This window comes from Crotalus tigris, unplaced genomic scaffold (assembly GCF_016545835.1).
Source record: "Crotalus tigris isolate CLP2741 ecotype Arizona unplaced genomic scaffold, ASM1654583v1 scf7180000018173.423308, whole genome shotgun sequence".
Taxonomy (NCBI): Eukaryota; Metazoa; Chordata; class Lepidosauria; order Squamata; family Viperidae; genus Crotalus; species Crotalus tigris.
In genome coordinates this window covers 35,441-55,874 of record NW_024096865.1, presented here as the reverse complement: position 1 = coordinate 55,874, position 20,434 = coordinate 35,441, and the positions used below count along the sequence as shown (strand labels likewise).

At 39.7% G+C, this 20,434-nt stretch overlaps 1 protein-coding gene across 6 annotated transcripts in view; it reads right to left on the bottom strand.

Annotated features, from left to right (window-relative positions):
- Positions 1-749: 749 nt before the first annotated feature.
- Positions 750-20,434, bottom strand: part of PLCD4 (phospholipase C delta 4) — a 34,989-nt gene continuing 15,304 nt past the window's right edge. For all 6 annotated transcript variants that reach the window (XM_039348772.1, XM_039348770.1, XM_039348775.1 and 3 more), the window contains 14 exons: positions 19,553-19,711; positions 18,287-18,515; positions 17,740-17,869; positions 16,153-16,384; positions 15,625-15,826; positions 13,862-14,006; positions 12,925-13,077; positions 11,627-11,791; positions 11,017-11,173; positions 10,247-10,363; positions 8,673-8,851; positions 7,460-7,595; positions 5,704-5,853; positions 750-4,450 (listed from right to left, as the gene is read on the bottom strand). In XM_039348772.1, the coding sequence (XP_039204706.1) occupies positions 4,347-4,450; positions 5,704-5,853; positions 7,460-7,595; positions 8,673-8,851; positions 10,247-10,363; positions 11,017-11,173; positions 11,627-11,791; positions 12,925-13,077; positions 13,862-14,006; positions 15,625-15,826; positions 16,153-16,384; positions 17,740-17,869; positions 18,287-18,515; positions 19,553-19,711 (2,258 nt within the window). In that variant the 3' untranslated portion in view covers positions 750-4,346. The remainder of the gene's footprint in view (positions 4,451-5,703; positions 5,854-7,459; positions 7,596-8,672; positions 8,852-10,246; positions 10,364-11,016; positions 11,174-11,626; positions 11,792-12,924; positions 13,078-13,861; positions 14,007-15,624; positions 15,827-16,152; positions 16,385-17,739; positions 17,870-18,286; positions 18,516-19,552; positions 19,712-20,434) is intronic.

The window sequence follows — 20,434 nt, the reverse complement described above, 5'->3', positions numbered from 1 at the left end:
GGTGCCTTACCTCCCTTGGGCTGGGCCAGCTGGTGGCCCAGCCGGTGGTCGGCCTGCGCCGTCGCTGCCGCTTGCCAGCTACACCTCGGCCTGCGCAGGGGGCGGCACCACGCATGCGTGGTGCTCCCGGGCCGAGGCGGTTGCTGGGCGATGGCCTGTGTGCACCCTTGGCCTGCCCAGCGTGCACTCCAGCCGCATTTGGGGTCCTGCGTGCACCCTCCTCCTGCCCCGCCCGCAGGGAAATACAGGTAGTCCTCGACTTATGACCACATGGTTGGGGGTCACGGCATTAGGAAGGTTGAGAACCACTGACCTAGAGGATTTATTGAACTGCTGCTTTGCGGTACTTAGGTTAGCAATTAGCTACCAGTTTCCAGAGATTGCATCACCAAAATTGGGTGGCAAAATAGCTAAATTTCAATGTTACAATGTTTCACTTGTGATTTTTCAAAATACTTTCCAAAATGGCCTGACTTTCCTGTTTCTCAGGCCACTTTTATTTTAGTACCTATTTTAATAGTGGGAACAGGAGGGGAGAGTCTCCAAATGGAAAACAGAAAACAGTTGCCATTCTACTCTTAAATTCTGAAAAAAGCAGACCATAAATGTTGTGTTTGTGGATGCTACAATTAAAACATGCCAATTTTTGTGGATATTCAGATAAGCAAATAGGCGTGCGTGTTTCTATAAGACACAGAATCAACAAAATTCTGCTGCAGTATTTATTTCTTGAGTAACGTACAAACAACTGTTTGGGGCATAAAAGGTTTAATGGTTTCTTTGTCCCATTTATATACAGCCTTCAGTTTTTCTTCTTTATTCTGTCTGCAGTTCATCAGCCAAATAAACTGAAATTGTACAATCAAAAGCAAGCATACAAAAGTAGCAAAACGAAAGAAGCAATAATTTTAGCTTCACCATCGGAGTCTATAGTTCTTTCTTGCTCAGATGGCTCCTGTTGTTTATATCTCCTTTTCCTTTAATTTGTTTATACCTCCATGCATGTATTACATAACCTTGCATCGGTAGTAGGAAGGTCTGTTGCAACAAGATGCAATCCTATGCAAACAGCTCAGGGACTAAATGTTACAGCTTTGATTGAACAAGCATAAGATCAGGCTATATGAGACTTTCTGCTCTACTTTAAAAAATGAATCATACAAAAGAGATACCCTGAATGTCTCTATTTTCTGACAGTTTAACAGAAATTGCTTGCACCAAACTTGTTTTTAATTTTAAAAGTAACTTCTGTGATTCTTCCTCTATCCTGGTTTGAGTTTGAAACACGAATCTAAACATAATTAAATAGACTTTCAAGGGTCCTTCACTTACGCTGAAGGATTGCTACATTTGGGGAAATATGCCAGAAGCATAAGGAGAAGCTGATGAATGTTTTCTAACTTTTTAAACTTCTTCCTGTATTTTGCATGGAATCAAAGCATCTGAAGTGGGGAATAGGAAGCTTAGGTTCTGTGGAATCCATCTTGTTACATTGATAGATTCCTAATGAAACTAATGTTAGCGAGGTTCAGCGACTGGGGTTACGATCACTGTTACCCATCAAGACTAGCTTTCTTTTCTAACACACTAATAAACATTGCAATGACATCCATTTTGAAATTAAAAAATAAAAACAATAAAACCCCTGTACTTTAAAAGTAATTTGAACCATTCTTTTAAGTAATACATTTATTTGGATAAAACAATTTCTATAGGTCCTTACAAAAAAAGCCATACTTGAGAGGCAATGGCATTCCAGGGAGTGTTGCACACACTGCAATTGTGTTAGATATTAAATTAAGCACAACCATGTTGAAAGCCAAGCGTCTTGGATATTTAGGTGAGCTAGAGAGCAAAATATGGATATGGTGTCCATAGCACACGAGCTAGCTATAACCAGATAAGATAGCTTTGAAATAGATCTTTAGGGCTACATTGGTCCTTTTGATTAGAGTAGGTACAAATGAAATTCTAATGGTATGCTCCTCAATCTACAGACAATATGCAATTTCCCTCTTTCTTACATTTTAGCTATCCATTTTGTTTCTTTAGATTCTGGAATTGGCATTCCAGCTGCTAATCTCTATTTCCAACAAACACCCTACATGAGAGAAGCTGTCTCTCAATATAATGTAAAAAGCTGAAATAGTTGATGGCCGGTGAGCAACGTCAATGTACCAGGAAAGGCAGATTTCAAACCATTTTGTAATGTTCCCAAGTTTTTTTGTTCTACAGGAGCCATAGAAAAAAAATAGTATCCATAACCATCTTTTGCTAGAATTTCAGCATTCTCAATTTGATCCTAGCTCATTGGTTTCTTTTTTTAAGACTAGTATTAGATTACAGCTGACCGTCAAAGGTTTCCTGGTAACAAATGCTAGAGAGAAAGTCTGCTCCACTGATTTCAGAAAAGAAATTGATCAGAAATGGTATAGGGTTTCCTGCTTGAGCAGGGGGTTGAACTAGAAGACCTCCAAGGCTCCTTCCAACTCTATTATTTTGGTCCTCCAACCTCTTGATGAAGGTTCTTCAAAAAAGAACATCAGTGGAGTATGTTCTTGTTATTTCTTGCCTAAAAGAAATCACCCAAATTCATATGCTTATAGTATTGATGGCATCCATACTGCTTCCAAGTGGAAAATACAAATCACAGTGTTACACATGTCAGGTTCACACACAACTTAAAAGATTTTACCATGGGCATCCTAACTCAAAAAAGTTTAGCTTTCATGAATTGGAAGGGATCTAATGGGATCTTGACAAACCCCTAATCATACATATGGGGGGAGAGAGAGGGAGGGAGGGAGGGAGGGAGGGAGGGAAGGAAACAGACAAGAGTACCAGATCAAAAGCTAGGATAAAACAAAAGTCCCTTGTTTCAGGGTCAACAGCTTTAGCAGGCTGTCTGCTGCCTCAAAAGAGGCTTGGCCAGGGTTAAGTTCAATTAACCTACTTTAATCAGTAATACATATATCCAGGGTGCAACACAAATTGCTGGTTATGGTTGCTAAGAGAATCACTGTGGATCATTAAGTGTAATGTGTGACTGTGACTTCTTGCCAGCTTTGCCACTGACTTTGTTGGCAGCTGGTTGTGAAGGGGGCAAATGGTAGTCACATGACCATAGGATGCTGTGACCATTGTAAATGCTCGCTGGTTGCCAAAGGCTGAATCACAATCAAGTGACCATGGAGAAACTGCAAAAGCTGCAATTTCTAGGAACCAGTTAGTTGTAAGTCTTCTTTTTCAGTGCTGTTATAACTTTGCATAGACGCCAAAGAAGTGGTTGATAAGCAAGGACTATCTGTTTAGCCAATCTCAATAAATATAGTTCTAATCTATCTATAGAGTTGATCTCTGGTTTTACTTAGTGGGATTTACTTACTTATAAATCTGACTGTGTTGAATCTCCCCCACTCCTTTTTCTTATAATCTAGTGATTAGGGAGGCATCTGCTCCTGAATATTATCTTCTTTCCCAAGGCTTAAAAAAATGTTTCAGCTTCTTTTGCCTGGCTAATGATTCTGTCAAGGTCATCTCCTTTCCTTTCTATACCTCTCAGCCCCATTATCTTTGGACAGGGGTTTTATACTCTTTCTACAGTGTAGTAGTCTTGTTTTTAGAAAAAACTTGCTTGTTGTGTTACAATTGAAGAGAAAGAGTTGTACAAAACAGGAAGATTGCAGACACTTCTTCCTGCTTTATTCCACATATCCCTCCCTATCTGACAGGTGGCTAATTCATCATTTAAGCACCTTCCTTCAGTCACCCAGTTCTAACCTGTATAAGGGAGAGTGATTAGTGATTGTTTTCCTACTAGAACCAAGAGAAACCAGGCTGGGGAAAAAAATACATCAGTTCATTTCTTAGTATTGGCCCACAATAGGACAAAGCTTTCATCAGTCTATTACTGTTGCAGAATACCAATCAGCAATAAAAGCAGCAGAATTTATGCCAGCATATAGTTCTGCTGGCTCAAGGCTTGGTGAATGGTACTTTAACAAAGCTCTTCTGGTAAGTCCTTGATTACAAAAAACATTGTTAAAAGAATTTTGCTCTGTCGGGGTGGGCTGGATTTCTTACAAGACGGAGGTAGATTATAAGGTGAGACCTGAACAAACTACAGTCATAAAAATAAACAAGCAAAATAATACAATTGGTATTTCTTTTCAAATATATATATATAGTAGTGGAAAACAATGTTTTTTGTCCAAATCCCATTCTGCATAGAAGTTCGAGGTGATTTTAAAAAAAACTTAATTCTTGTCTCCTTCGTTCACCCTCATTCTCCAAACCAAAGGGGGCAGAGAAGGAAGAGTTGCATAGTGTGTATGCAGGAATGTGATTTAGTCGTTCTCAGTTGCCAACTCTCCTATCCGAATGTGGACAAACAGAGATGCTGGTGGAATCCCAGTGCCATCCTTCGAAAGAAGATGGATGTGGCGATATCCTGTATGGGAAAAGAAGGTGCAAAGAAGCCTTATTTTAATCAGGCCTAAGGCCAATCCTTTTACTGTCTTTTCCATCTGCAGGAGAACATGGGACAGATTGTCACTCAGAGCTCTTCTAACTGCATATTTCGCAACACCTCCCACCTCCCAGTGTTGGCCACTTGGGTTCATAAGACCAGGCCTGAGTGGAATCCCATTGGTTGTTTCATTCAGCACTGCCTACTTTCATTAGCAACACTTGTTAAGCTCTCTCCCACCCTTGCTATCTCAGCCTTTAGAGGTCATAAATAGCAGCAAAGTAAGATGCCAAAATATTTGTATACGTAGCTTGCAGTTTTACTTTAAACACTGGATTTTCCCTTGTAAATAGCCAGAAGTTCAGAATAGTTCAGAAGGATGTTTATCGTTAGAAACATTTTTTTTTAGTTGTTGATTCCTGTCTGAACTGGATCATGTTTTGAGCTCTGATTTTTCATATAGTTTTGAAACATTGCATTTTCCTCCATCACCTTTATTTGACCCAAGATGACTCTATGGATATACATGAACAATATTAGTTTCTTATTCAGAAAACAGGTTGACCTGATCTCTTTTTCTTCCACAACATTTTCTTGTTTGGCTTTGCTACAGTTGCAGACATAGATAAAAAATCCATCTAAGCAATATTTGCAAAACTTAATCCAAATAATAAGGACAAACTACAGTCAGGGAACTTCTGAAGATTGATCCATCCAGGATCATGTCCATGTCTCTATATCTTTGTTTTTCTATATTGCAAGTTGCTTTTAGACATTTTGTAGTGGAAGGAGAACTTGTGAAAAAAAATGTCTGAAATAAAAACAAATTTGGTGAATTATTGTACATATATTTTAATGAGGGCTCATTGGGATGTATAGCATATTGATATGCTAGTTGCTGCCAAATAAAGGATCATAGAACTTTAAATTTGGAAACGTATGATATAGCTCATGATGTCACCTGAAAAAAGACTGAAAACACGTTTTCTTTCCTTTTTTCCCTAGAGCTGGGCTGAAAGGAGGATATCCTTGGTAGAAGACCTAACAAATTCCCAGCTGTATAGATAGGATTTTAACAGGAGATTCAGCCAGATGGGGGTCATAGCCTATTGTAATTAAACATTACTGCAGTACTCTTGGAAAAGGAATATCCAATGAAGTTGCAAGTGATTTCCCCCAATTCCTTTGTCACAGAGATCACTATTATTTTTATCGCCAAATAAGGAGTCCCATACCTGCTTTGACACTGGTGAGAGGTAGTGTATACTGGCCCACAAAGTCATTCCAAGTCGCCTTGTCATAATCTTCCACCACAAAACGTAGAAGGGCCAGTTCTGGGACCCACACGTAGAACCGAAAGGACTCACCCCAGTGTGGATTAAAACCTGTTCAAGAATGTTGAAATAAAGTGAAGATGCCCTCACTAAATGGTATTTTAATATCTCTTTTAACTTTCCCTTAGACCGATGTTTCTCAATCTCGGCAACTTTTAAGATGTGTGGATTTCAACTCTCAGAATCAGCAACTCCGAAAGTTGCTGAGACTGAGAAACGCTGCCTCAGACTGTGCCAGTCTCATCCCCTAAAAATCTCACCCAGCTCCCCTCTTCAATGCTGTTTCTAAAATGCTTCCTTAAACAATTGTCTTCTATTTCCCTTCTTGTCTTACAATCATCTTAATACCCCGATCTTGCAAGTTCTATTCTGAATGCTTGAAAAAAAAAAAAAAGTCCTTACGGCTGGTAGTATGGAATCTGGGTAACTGGCAGATACATTGTATTTTTGACAAAGTTCTTCTTTCTTTCCAAAATATTGCTTCATGTTTCCAACATGAATGCAAAGATAAAAATAAAATAAAATAATTGAAATTGGGTGGAATTAAGCAACTGAAATTATGAAGAAAAGGTTAGCTATGATGAAATTCCACTGGATTAAACTGGGCAAATCTGTTGCATTCTGTGGTAAAATTAGATTCAGCTTTGGATTTTTTTTAAAATGATTCCTATACTTTGCTGTCTTGTTATATAGGAATGTTTAGCCAACGTACTTTGGAGATGCTCTTTAAAAAAAAACCTTCTCAAATCTACTAACATTTTTAAAAAAAAGAAATATCCCTGTAAAATAACATAAATATAATTGATGTAATTTATATATTAAATTGATATAAATTGAATTGATATAAAACAGCATAAGAACAATATCCTCCATTAGTCTGAAGAAGGCTTTGCCAACTAGTTTTTGCTAGGCTTAATACAAAGAGGTACAAATACTGCAATACCCTGTTGCTTAAGAAGTTTGGCATATTTACATAATATTGTCTTTCTCCAGATTTGTATATTTATTCCAGTGACAGATTTATTTTATTCCACCCAGAATCCGAATTTCATTGGCACAGATTGCAGAACAGGCATATTCCATCTACGAAGGAGTTCTAGCTGACAGGGCTCACAGCACCCGCCCTCTGGAACATCATCTCCCCTGAGGTTAGATTGATCCTAACCTTGTGGGTCTCAGAGGATACAGCTATGTCAGGGGTAGGCAACCTTGCCTCTTTTATGACTCATGGACTTCAACTCCCAGAATTCCTGAGCCAGCCGTGCTGAGGGAAAAGGGAGAGGTTTCCAAGCTGAGCCATGCTGGCTCAGGAATTCTGGGAGTTGAAGTCCACGAGTCATAAAAGAGCCAAGGTTGCCTACCACTGAGCTATGTCATCATCCCATGCAGATGGGGAACCTGAGAGATGGCTGTATTGTTTGTGAGCTGTATAGGTCTTTACTGTCTCATTTTTTTTAATATTGTTGTTTTATCTGTTTTAACTGTTTTTAATTTTATTTATATGAGCTCAGTTTTTGTTGTATTAACCTGGGAGCTAACCAGAGTCACATTTGTGAGGTGGGCAGCTACAGTATATGAATTGAATGAACTAAAAATAAGGAAAACATGTAAGATCTAAGGCCCACTTTCCTTCATCTTTTCAATAAGACTGGCTCACCATTGTTTTCAACATATTTGGTTTCCTGCTTGGCACTGTCAGAAGGGGTCCCATGAATCTCCACTCGCACTAATGGATCCACAATGGAGCCTTCTTTGCTGTTGGGAATCTTGGGAAGCTGCTGCCCACTAATGATCTGAAAGAGAAGATTGCATGAGCAGAAGCTGCAAAAGCTACAAGGCAGAAGCTGAAAAAGTACTAACTGCTGAAACTTGAAACATGCTGCTCAACACAGAGAGCAACTCATCAGGAGTCCTAGAATGCCCAGGGCTTCTTTTGTCTCCAGCTGCCAGTTGACCCTAGAAGTGCCACTTTTGCATTGGCACTGATGTTACTGAGTCAGTCATTGCTCTGGCAAATGCTCTCAAAGGTCTTCACCAGCATTTCCTTTGAGTGCAAAAGTTGGAGGGTCTGCTAGAACAGTGGACCCCAACCTTTCTGGCAACAGGGACCAGTTTCGGAAGAAAAAATGTCTTCTACAGATTGGGAAGTGATGGCTTTGCACATAACCTAGATCCTGTGCATGCAGAGATGATGCTTCGCTCACTCGCCCACTGCTTGTGTGATCGAGTTCCTAACAGATTGTGGACCGGTAGCAGTCCATGGCCCAGGGGTTGGGGACCCCTGTGCTAGAAGATACACTAGCCATTATTCTTGGAGAGCTCCTTCATTGTATCTGTTCTTTTGCATGGCTGTTGGCAAACTGAACCTGTGTTCCAGAAAGAGGAGATGCAAATTTTAAACAAACAAAAGTAAATGACTGGTTTGATTGGAGGGAGAGGAGAAGAGTAGGATGGCAGCAGTAATAAGAAAAGGAAAGGTGGAGAAAAAAGTACTTTTCCCTCTGTTTTCATTTTTGCCTTTTGCCCCACCCCCCATTTTGGGCAACATAAAATGCAGCTCTCTCCAAATTTAGATCCTTAGTTAATTTCATAATATGTAGACTTTCTGGTACAAAAGGAAGAACATTCCAATAGAAGTTGCCATTATACAGGGGAAATTTAAGGGAAAATTCCTTTAAAATATAATTATTTTTATTGGTCATTGTCTACTGAACCATAAAAGCATAGCAGCAAATGTATATATATATAATTTTAAAAACTTGGAGAGGGGCAGAACTCTATGTTCATTGGTCTGGCTGAGCACGAGGAAGTTACATATTTTTTTAACCTCCCCCAAATCTTTAAAATATGGGTACAGACATGTACAGTACCTTAACCATTAAGCTCAAGGGGTTACCTTCACCCCTGCTTTCATGGTTCTCAGGGCTGAAGGCTGTCTCTCTATCCCTCATGAAACTTGGCTTCAACACATAACCACAGCGGCCATTTTGACTAAAAAGCCCATCATACAAGTCCATCTCTGTACCAGCCGTTTGAAAATTCAAGGCCACTGAAATGAGGAAGATTAGATGGAACAGTTATTTTATTATTTATTTTTAACCTTAGAATCTCACACCTGTCCTCATAGAGTGGTTCCAGAGAAAAGAGAACAAAGAAAAAGCAGTTGAGAGAGAGGAACATCATCTTTTCTCTGCAAAACAAATTAAACCCCAGTCTAATACACTGACCAAGTTCACACAATACATTAAGCCATAATGTGAGTTGCTTCTTGTGCTAGGCAAACCCAGTTAATTATGGTTTCAATAATTCAGAGAACAATTCATATACTATGTGAAAACATCTATTGTGTTTTATAAAATAGCTCAGTACAAAGTGTAAACTCTGCAAAGAGGGGCTTACCCTATAAATACCGGATAAGCAAACAACTGCTTACGTAAATGCCATCCACTCTGGAAATTCAGAGAATTATCATTAAAAGAAATCTGAAAAGCATCAGGTTGGAGAAGTACAGTACAGATCACTTCTCCAATTAATGTGTACTGTAGCTGACAAAAAAGAGTGTAAGCTGACATTATTGTTCTCACACTTTTTTTGTTTACCTTATCTCTAATTTTTATTTCTGTTTGCCCTTGTCTGGCTCAACAATACATACAAGAGGAGGAGGAGGAGGAGGAAGAGGAGGAGGAGAAGATGATTCCTTTCTCATATAAACAGCAACACCATAAAAACTAGATTAGCAGGATTCACTCAGGTCATAAAATGCAACAGCAAATAGTATCAAAAGAGTGAAATTTCATATTCTTTCACAAATGACATTCCTAATCTATTCAGTCTATAATATAAACGATGCAGCGCAAATGAATGACTTTGTCCTAGAAAAAAACTAATTGTTTATCATTTGTTTTTCAACAGACTAGGACTGCAATGATGTAAAATGGTTGGAGATGTCATTTGTGATGAATAATTGTAAATAAGAGCTGAAGAGACCAGACATTGGATCAGATCAAATACCAACATCATCCATTATCTCCTGTCTGAGGAGGACAGCAATATGAAGAACATGACACAAGAGCCCACTCCTTCTATTGTGCCCCACCAAGTAATATTCAGGGATATGGTGCATTTCACCCTGATATTGGTAGATATCCACTAGTGGCTTCCAATAGCCTCATGGCTTTGCTTTACCTTCTTTTAAAACTGCCTGCCTTGCTGATGATTTTACCATCTTTTGTGACCAGGTTTCTCATTCATTTATTGATGCTGTTTAAAGGCCACTCAGTAAGGGAGTCTTCAGGACAATTTGCAGCAAGAAATAACAAAGTTAGCTCTCTTGCTCTAGGTAAAAGTGCCAATGTGCCTTGTAGTGGCTATCAAGCAACCACACCATTACAGAACATTCTCTTCCCTCCTCATCTTCTCCTTGTCCCTTTCATCTTTTGCGTACCCATTTGGCACCCCACATTCCACATCGCCTGGGGGTTGAAATTGGAGGAGTCCGTCCGTAGCCCACTGGGGAAGATCCGTGTCAGTTGCCAGGTATTATGGCGGACAAAGTCATTCCCTATGGGAGATAGTGCACCAATTGTTAGGAATTCAGTAAAGGCAGCAGTGATTAATTAGGTAAGAAGACTATCAGGATTGTAATACTAGAACACCTATCATTTATCGAAAACCACACACACCAAGCAATGTTCTATGTATGTATGGCTTGTCTTAGGATAAACTTAAGAAAAGAGCCCATCCCTTCTCAGAGCTCTGAGAAAGAATGTTGTAGAAAACCTTAATGTAAGCAGAATAGTTACTTCATAACAAAAGGGAGAAAACAGACATTTCTTGCATCCTTTCCAAGGCTTGATAGCTACTTGTAAATTGCAGAATCATCCAGTTTTAGTAAAATTCATTTTAACCAATGCTATAGGGCTAATTAGTGCTGAAATTCCCTCCTGGATGAATAACAAACACATGGGTAGAGTTCTGAGTTTACCCAATCTGATATTATTATACTACTGTTAGTATTATTTACTGTATCTTTATGGCTGGCTTTACATATTTTTATCTTTTTTAATCTGACACAAAATTTGTGGAATTACAGCCTGCCTGTACCTGCTAAGTTCTAGCGGTCGAGGAAGTTGAATGAGCAAGAATAGTATTGGGCAGAATTGTATACCCATGGCCCATTTTGCCCGCCAGCAGATTTCACCCCCAGTTTCTCACCAGCTTCTCGGATGAGCTTGCGAGCTTTGGATTCAGTGAAGGAAGACATCTCATATGACTTGTAATGGCTGCAAGAATGCTGGAAGTTGTAGAAAGGTACACTCTTACAGTAGATAATACAATCCGAAAGTTCCTTGGAGAGGGAATGTTTACCTTTCTAAAATAAAAATAAAAATGTTCATCTGCAGATTATTCACAAATAACACTCCTGCCAAAAATGGGGGAAAGTACCCTGTCTCTGAATATTTCATCTGTACAAGTACTGTAACCCAACACAGCCCCCCCTCAAATATTGCATCCAAAGTGACTATTATTAAAATATGATAACGACACGAGGCACTATCCTAGAAGCCGCATTTGGCCAATAGTGGGAGAGGAATAAAAAATTTTCACAGCAAAGAAGGGAGGGATTAAATATTAATAGATAAGTGAATCTACTGGAGACCATTTTGAGGACAAATCAGCAGAAATACTGCTATTGTTAGTCTATGATTTGCCAATGAATTTAGGTGACATGATTTGGGGGAACTTTGTGGAAGGTACAAAATAGGGATCCAGGTTGCCTTCTCTTATTGTAAACAGCAGGCCAACCAGGAAGGTGTCCACATACCTTCTCTTTTCTCTTGTCTTCACTGCGCAGGGCCTCTTCTTCTATCTCGTTTCCTTCCTCGTCAATAACTTCTTCCCGTTCAGGCATCTTGTCTGGATGCTCATTCAGAGAATCTTCCAGATATCCAATCTTCTTGCCTTTTAGAATGATCTTGCCCTTCAACTGCTGCATGTGGACACGGAGACCAGATTGGAAGAGGAAGATGATTCTATTGCTTTTGACAGAAGTAGCTCAGCTAAGTTACTTTGGTTATAAGACCCCAGCATTTTCACAAGAACAAGTTTTGACAGATGGCAAGGTTGCTGAGTTTACACCTCTGTTCAAAAACTTACTGTGACTTTTTTGCAAGCACTTTGCATTGGGGCATTCAAAGGACGTCCAACTATTTCCTGGATAGTTTTGGACGTAGCACTTTTCCAGAAAAGTAGTAAATCCCTCTTTAAAAAGCAACCCAAACTACAAAGAGTACCACTTAGACCATGCTGGCTGGGAAATTCTGGGAATTGAAGTCTACACATCTAGAGTTGATAAGGTTGAGAAACACTGGTTTAAAATCTCAAGAAGCATTGTTCCACGAAGCAGTAGAGAACCATTTTGCAGTCCCTCTATCATCATCAATCAATTGTTCAAGGTGATGCAGATGTCTAAACTGGGGCCACCTAAGAACCTGGAAAGGCACAGGCGGCGATCCTGGTTGGAAAGACCTGAAATTTCCTGTTGCCTGGAAATTTTCCAACAATCCTAAAAACAAGGTCCAGGAAGGCAACGTGCGTACAACAGCTTAAAGTGCCCAAGAGATATGAGCCTGGTGCTATCTCTAGTGGGTCACTTGACTGTACTGCTGACTCGTTTTTTAGTTAAATGCATTTTTCAATGACTATGAAATGTAAGGGGGGAAACAGGATGTTTTGAGGCTGTCTCATATGGACTGGGGATGAGACAAAAAACACAGTATGGTGATATAGCAGGGGGGAAAGGGGGGGTTAGCTGTGCTTATTTGCACTGCTGTAGATGTAAGTCAGGAAAGGTCTATGTAAGCTCATTTTGTTGCTAACTCTGACATGATTTGGGGCATTTCTATTTCTTCTTCTTCTCTTGGTTTTTGTACCATCTAGCTTGATGAAGAATTCTGAAAACTTCAATAAAATTGTATGTTATTTTCTGGCATTTTAGTTGCTCAATATCCATCTACTTATCTATGAATTTGAAAACACCTCCTAGTTTTACAATCAAATTTTGTAAAGGGCTAGCCTGGATAATCATTAGGTGAAAGTTTATTAATTACTCTATGTTCTTACTTCAGGTGAAGGCAATTGCACAGGAACAAGGTCATCAATGGTCTTGATGAGGAGACATTCTCCCAGGATGCCTTTCAGCAGTTGTGCCATGATGTCTTGTTGTTCTATGCTACAGTGATTGTCAATAGATAGAATGATGGGATAATCAGAAACCTGGATAATAGAGGAAGACATAGGGTGATAAATAAGAGAATGAGCTTTGTTAGTGTTCATATTTAAAAGTTACCCTTTAGGTATTTTGTCCCTTTTTGAATAACTTTAATATTTGTCTGTTCTAAGATGAAAAACTACAGTATAGTATCTGCCCATCAAACACATCAAATTCAGTCCGGCAGGGTTGGTGTGTTCTTTCGATTAAACAATGCCATCTATCAGGATCTCAAAAGCACACCTCTGTAGCAATGCCTGCCTTCTGGAATGAGACTTGCCCTAAGATCCAGATGGTTCCCAACCTGCTAGGCCTTTGTCAAGTGTAAGTGAAGCCCCCTTGGATTGGGTGGGTTTGTTTCTTTTTCATTCCTGTCCAGATCTTGTACTGTTACCATCTTTTTTATTTCTATTTTATTTCTTATTGTATTTTTAAAAGTATTTTTATTTATGAGCTGTCCGCATTCATTGGCAGTTCAGCAGCATACAAATTTTCATTATCATCACCTCATCGTCAACATCAATAAATGGCCATTGTTAGTTGCTTTTGAAGGGATTTTGACTTACAGTAAGAGAAATGGTGCAGATGGAATAAATCTCTAAGGCTACCTAAATCCTTATTCAAAAAGAGCTAGCCAGAATATACCTTGCAACATGGCGTTGTTCTATGCTGTATTAAACTCCTCCTGCTCAAGCCTAACAAATTCATACTTTTATCGTTATCTCCTTCCCACCTATAGGGGGAGTTCAGCCCTACAGGTATTTCTTGTGGTAGAAGCATACAACTTACCCAGAAGGCATATTTCTCAAGAGTTGTCACAACATCACGGAAAGGGATCTTAGAAGTGAATGTATAGCCATGATAGACAATTGGTTCTCCATTCGGTCCATCCCAACAATCAACCTCTAAGCAGCGGCAGCCCCGTTTGAGAGCCCTGCAAAGAGGAGAAAGTAATTCATTGGCCCTTTGCCTTTGAGACCCAGAATACAGTCTTGGCAGTTTCCTCAGCTGCTACCTAATTAAGAGTGAACATGGAGAAAATATTAAAAAAACACCTATATCTAACACTTTTGTGGCTTGCCTATTCCACAGGCAGCTGATGGAATGGCATGGCAGAACTGATCCTCAAAACACCGGGAAAAACCTCCAAGTGCCAGTCAAAAAAATTAACTGGTTATATCAGATGCCTAGGGGAGATTATCTTAATTGTTCCACCATCTTTGCAAAGGTCTGAGAAGTTAGTAATGTCCAGCTTGATTAGAAAGTATTCATGTAATGCAAATGAATGATTATTTCTGTTCTCCTGATATTGCTCCATTGGGTCTGACGCAAATTTTAGGTCTAACAAATGACTGCCCTTGTCAGAGCCAAGATAACTTGGGATTAGCCTATAGTTGTACTGAAAGTCAAGGAATCCTGAGCAGCACTGCTTCCCGTTCCCAGGACACAGAAGCAGAAGTCCTCCAGCACTATAATCCTAGGGGACTCCACCACAATCCACAATAAGATCTAGAAGTTCAGGAAGGACCATTTCTATTCTTTCTGTGAGTTCAAAGATTGGTGGATAGCACTTAATTTGGCTGTAAGGAAGAGCCATAAGGTTAATCATAGAGATAGTTGGGGATATCAGTCAAGGAGACATGATGAGTTGGGAAAGGGCTTGGAAAATCAGGAAATGTTAACAGCATAATAGAGAGTGAAATCTATTAGCCTTATTAGGGTTCCACCTAAAATCTGTAGAAAAGAAAGAGAAGTTTATACATGGAATCAAAGGACTGGAGATACCAATCTGCTCAGCCTCTGTTTGAAAACTGTTTTTATTCTTCACAGGGCTTGTTTTGCCTTCTGCTAGCCATTTCCACTGCCCTCCTTCTCAGCTGTCTGTTTGGCTAATTTCTTTCTTAAGATAAAGGAAAGGAATGAACATAATCATGACAGGGACTGATGGACCCGCAATTTCAGACTCAGTTTAGGATTTTAATATACCGATGGCATTCTGATGTGCTTGTTGCATCATTATAGGTAGTCCTCGATTTGCAGTCATTCATTTAGTGACTATCTGAAGTTACAAAGGCACTGAAAAAAAATGACTTATGACCATTTTTCACACTTAGGCCCATTGCAGCATCCCCATCGACACGCAATCAAAATTTGGACACCTGGCCATTCATTCATATTTATGACGGTTGCAGTATCCTGGGATCACGACCCTTGGCGACCGTCTGACAAACAAAGTCAATGGGGAAGCCGGATTCACTTAACAACCGTGTCACTAACTTAATCACAGCAGTGATTCACTTAACCGCTGTGGCAAGAAAGGTCATAAAATGGGGCAAAACTCACTTAACAAATGTCTCAACAACAGACATTTGGGGCTCAGTTATGGTCGTAAGTTAAGGACTACCCGTACTTATTAAATGATAAAGAATTCCCACATGCACACATAAGTAATCGTTTTGGAAATACAAGGGGAAACAAAACTAATGTTTGGCTCTGTCGCTGAAAGGACTCCTGATGCAGTTGCTTTCTCATCTCTCCTTTCATTTGGATACCTGATGTATCCTTCAACACTGCTTTGTCCTCGCAGCTGGTCCTCAATCAGATACGTGTTGTGAGAGGAAGAGATAAAATAATGGCCAAGAGGCTGAGACATATCCTGGAAAATCTTCCTGTGCTCAGGGTTGAAGATGGAGCCGTCTGGTGAGCAAAGATACATGAGGAATCCATCTGGGCTCAGTATATGGCGAGCTTTGCCTATCGGAAGAAAAGGTTGGTGAGAAGGAGCAGAAATTGATAGGGCTTTCAAAACAAAGGCCCTGCTAAGGGACGGACACTGAATTAAATAAAAACTATGAAGTAAGAGTCTTTGATCGATCAGGAAAGAACGGGTCTTAGCAGTCTCTACGACAATGGGGTCATATAACTGGTTTTAAAAAGCAATGCTGGCTTTGGGGAATTCTGCTAACACTAGAAAGTCACACCTTGGATATATCACTGAGTACTCCAGCAACAACTTGTGCCAACTCTGGAGGCTGGGTTACAGATCTACCAGCTCTCCTTTTGTTACTCCACCAACTCACCAGTCTCAGATGGTTCATATCTGTCAATCAGTTCCATTGCAAGCTCATCAGTGCCCTCAATTTCCATCTGCTCCTGTTGCAAGAAGTCCACAAATTCCAAGAGGGTCAGCTTCTTCCCATCTTCAGAATACTCCTTGAAAATCTCAAGCACCTCATCCCGCTGAGTTAGTGCTTTGTAGAACAGCACAAATTCCTCTCCCTCCAGCGACCCTGTTTCTGATTTGTCAGCCATCTGTAAGGAATGGAGGGCTCTAACCAATGGCTTCCTTATGCAGGAAGTAGAACACAACAATCACACCAAGCCAAACAAGTTATCCTGCCCACTGAAGGAGCCTGTGGAATTAAGGGCCTTTCTCCACTTGGATTGAAGAGCAAACGTGCCCTAGCAATGTATCTTTTTTTGCTAGTTCCCACAATGTTGCTTTCATTTCACCTTGAATCCATGAATGAGACAAATTTCAACCACCCAATGTATTCCTTCTTCTTAATAACTGAAGTATTCTGCAGGCATATATAAGGATTCCAGAGGTAGGAAAATTGGACTTGAAACAAATTAATGAAGTATACTTTATAAAAGAAAAAAGATTTATTTTCCAGGAAATATATAAGATAGGATAGGCAAAGTCTAGCGAATGGTTACAAGACACTGAATGAAAAACTATATACTATGTACATGTACATGTATGTGCCAATGAAGAAAGGGAAATAAAAGTGGCCTGAAATAAGCAACCTCGCAAAAGAGAGAGCACACAGAGTATATCCTTAATGTTCTTCTACATCCCACAGTTTCTCTCATGGACGGTTGATCATGAGGTTCTAATGACTCAGTGCCACTGGGTTGACATTTTCTACAATTCTGATCCCATCTGAAGAAAACTTGTATAACATCTATTAGGATTTGGAAGGAAATCAGGTGGGTTGGTAGTGATTGAGGCAATAGAAGGGGAAATAGGGATTGGCAAAGGGAAGATAAATTTCATGCTGGTTCATATTTTTTGTTAATGCAAGGATGGCTGCAGAGCAGTTCAATTCAGCAACAGAGGAAGGCTAATACCATTGCTGCTTTGCTGCTATTGCATGAACTGTGGGTTGCAGTGTTTTGCATGAACCTCACCTAAATGGACTTGCCTTTACCTTAAGCAGATGAGATAAGAAAAGGAAGCTGTCTAATTATTCGTTGGCCCTTTTGTCGCTCAATTTTACAACTGATTGTAGTATTTTAAAAGTGCCAGGCTACAAATTCTACCACTTCCATCCACCATGCTGACTGAGGAAGAGAGGATTAGACTGATGGCCGACGGTGTCAGGTAGGCCAGTGTAATTGTATTCCAGAAAACAAGGCATTTAGATTGGCAAGGAGCCACAGCCGAATGGATATTCCATTGGGATATAAATAACGTCATTGGAAACAAATCGAACAACCAAGTCTGAGGATAAACATTATGTGCAGAGAGCAAGAGAGGCTAGGATATTTGCACTCTCATCAGTAGATGATGGTGGCAATGTGCCTTCTTATGAACTAACAGAAGAATGGCTTTTATGTAACTTAGCTCCACATGTTCTCCACTTTGGCTCATACAGATTTACCTGGAAGAGCTGGAAGGCACGGTCTTCATTCATATCCACATTCATCATCCTAAGCAAGTGCTGCACCTCTTTGAAGTTCATGCGACCATCATTGTCTTTATCAGCTTTTAAAAACCAGTCACAGATCCATGTGCAACCCAGGTGTGGATTAAGGAAAAGAGACTCATAGGATCAGAGCAGACAAGCATGGTATACTTTTGTCAAAACAAAACACCCTGGAAACGAGGACAAATTGACACCTTGTTAGTACAGGACAGATTGTAATGGAAGGGATCTGGAATTGCAATGGAAGAGAAAACTCTTTCGGATGTTTGTTTCCTATATTTTATAAAGGGAAGAAAGTATTATCTTTTAGCTAAGTATTGTATTTTTAACTAGTGGTTAAAATAACAAACTGAAATAAAGACATTTCCTTTACATTGTCCTTCTGCAATAAAGATAGACATCTCAATGTGTCTCCAATATTAGACGCAAGCTGAGCTTCCTTTTTTCCCCTTTTGTGGGAAAGGCACTGAAAGGAATAGCAGGTAATTAAAAGTAAGGATATTGATCAAGCCTCTCTTTTTGATCCATGTTAATGACCGCCTTTATGAGGCACCGCAAACCTTGAATCCAACACTGAGCCTCCTCAGCTGAACTAGCAATGAGATCGAGATTGCTTCGCCGCCCATAGAAGACAACAGTGAAACAGCAATCAGCAGGGAACTCCTCAGCCAGACTTCGCAGCACCTCCGATTGATGTCCTTCACGGATTGTCTCCACATCACTTACAGAAACTTGAGAGAAGAATAACCAGAAAAGATAAGCCTTTACATAGAGCAGGGGTCTTCAAACTTGGCCCTTTTATGACTTGTAGACTTTAACTCCCAGAATTCCTCAGCCAGTGTGCCTGGTTGATGAATTCTGGGAGTTGAAGTCCACAAGTCATAAAAGGGCCAAGTTTGAAGACCCCTGATGTAGAGGGTTGAACTTAAGTTATAAAAGCATTCCTTTCTTCTCTATCCGGGCTGCACATAAACACAAATGGTGAAATCAAAGTGACTGTTTTTTTTAATTAGAGCCAAGTACATAAATTAAATAAAATGAATAAAAATATAACTAGCGTAATCCCAGAGTACGATTCTCATTACTAATTGAAGAGAAGATGAATGCACCCAGGATACCACAAATTCAGCAGCAGAAAAATATCAAGAAGGTACTCCATGCCTCTATGGGAGATACAATAACATGCAACAAAAATATCTTTAATTGGCAATTTGGTACAATATAGTTGATGCCTGAAGTTACTCTATTCAACATTCTTCTATTTGGTATCCTCTAGATAAGATCAATTGCATAATATCCACCAGCCGAAGTAGCAATGGTAATTCCACTACATAGACAATCAAGCAGTGGGGATGGTTTCAGCTACATCCCAAACTCCTGTTTTCTCAACATTTTAAACAAACCTTACAAAATTTATTCTAGAAAATGTCACGCACATGAGAAATTGTGAGGCTTGAGAGCACACATGGACATATGCATCTACATTCCCAATAATTCCCAACATTATGAAAAATTTTATCTTCTCCTCTGGATCTGGGAAACCAATATTTACATTAGCCTTATTTGTTTTTTCGTCCTTATTGTGTGCCCTGAATCTTTCTCAGGATTGGAACTCACAAACATTTTTATATAGGTTGTGGGTAAATTTGTGCAAGTTTTCCCAATTTTTCTATTCTGCACTTACAGGATTTGAAAGCCCATACTCAAAGACAATGTTCCTGAGAATCAGCCCTGTGGCAAATAATATGGTGCAAGTAGTCAAACTCACAGGCTGATTTGGCTTTGCCAGACATCTTAGATTTGTACCAGACTGTCATGCAGTCCTGCTGTAACAGAAAGTAGCGTTGTTTCTTCCAGTTCTTGGATTTCACCTTGCGCATCATTGTTCCTTGTTGCATTTGAACAAGATTGTCATCCAGTTGTATACCTGAGCAGAGATTGGGACATTTCAAGTCAGGGAGGGTGCTGGTTCTAGTACAATAACAACTATATGCAATTAAATGCAAATGTTAGGCACTCTGATCAATGTTTGTGCTTCAATAAATTCCTGAGTGAACAAAATCTGATACAACCGGGTACATAATTTAAAATGTCATATTTTTGCTAACTGGAATGCATATCTATTATTTGTGTGCAGTATTTGGATATACAGTTGTTTCCTTAAAAAAAAACCAGTGAATTTAATAAGTGCACAAATTTAGATATCCTTTCACTCAGTGCTCTGCAATACTCAGTGCTTTGCAATTCACTCAATACTCCGCAGCTTCCAAACATTTCCTATATGCAGAAGTCATAAGAGTCTAAGAATATATCCACCAGTTAGTTTGCTTAACCAAGGGCTCGACTGAAGATGGAACTGACTATGGCAGGGAACCTTATAAACAGAGTAGTGGGGAGCTGAGTATTAGAATGGAACAATTCTGGGACAAGAGTTGAGGAGCAAAAAACCTTTTAGAGCTTCAGCAGTCCAAACCAAGAAGTGACATTTAGAGTCTATCTAAGGAAGTCAATAGATCTCACAGAAACAATTTGAAGCTTTTTCTTCTGGTCTCACACCAGCAATCTCAATAATCATTTCAGCCTCAGCTTTGAGAGGTCTTTTACTTGCACCCAGGGGGTGGGGCTGACACAGCAGGGGCTGGTTCCTCAC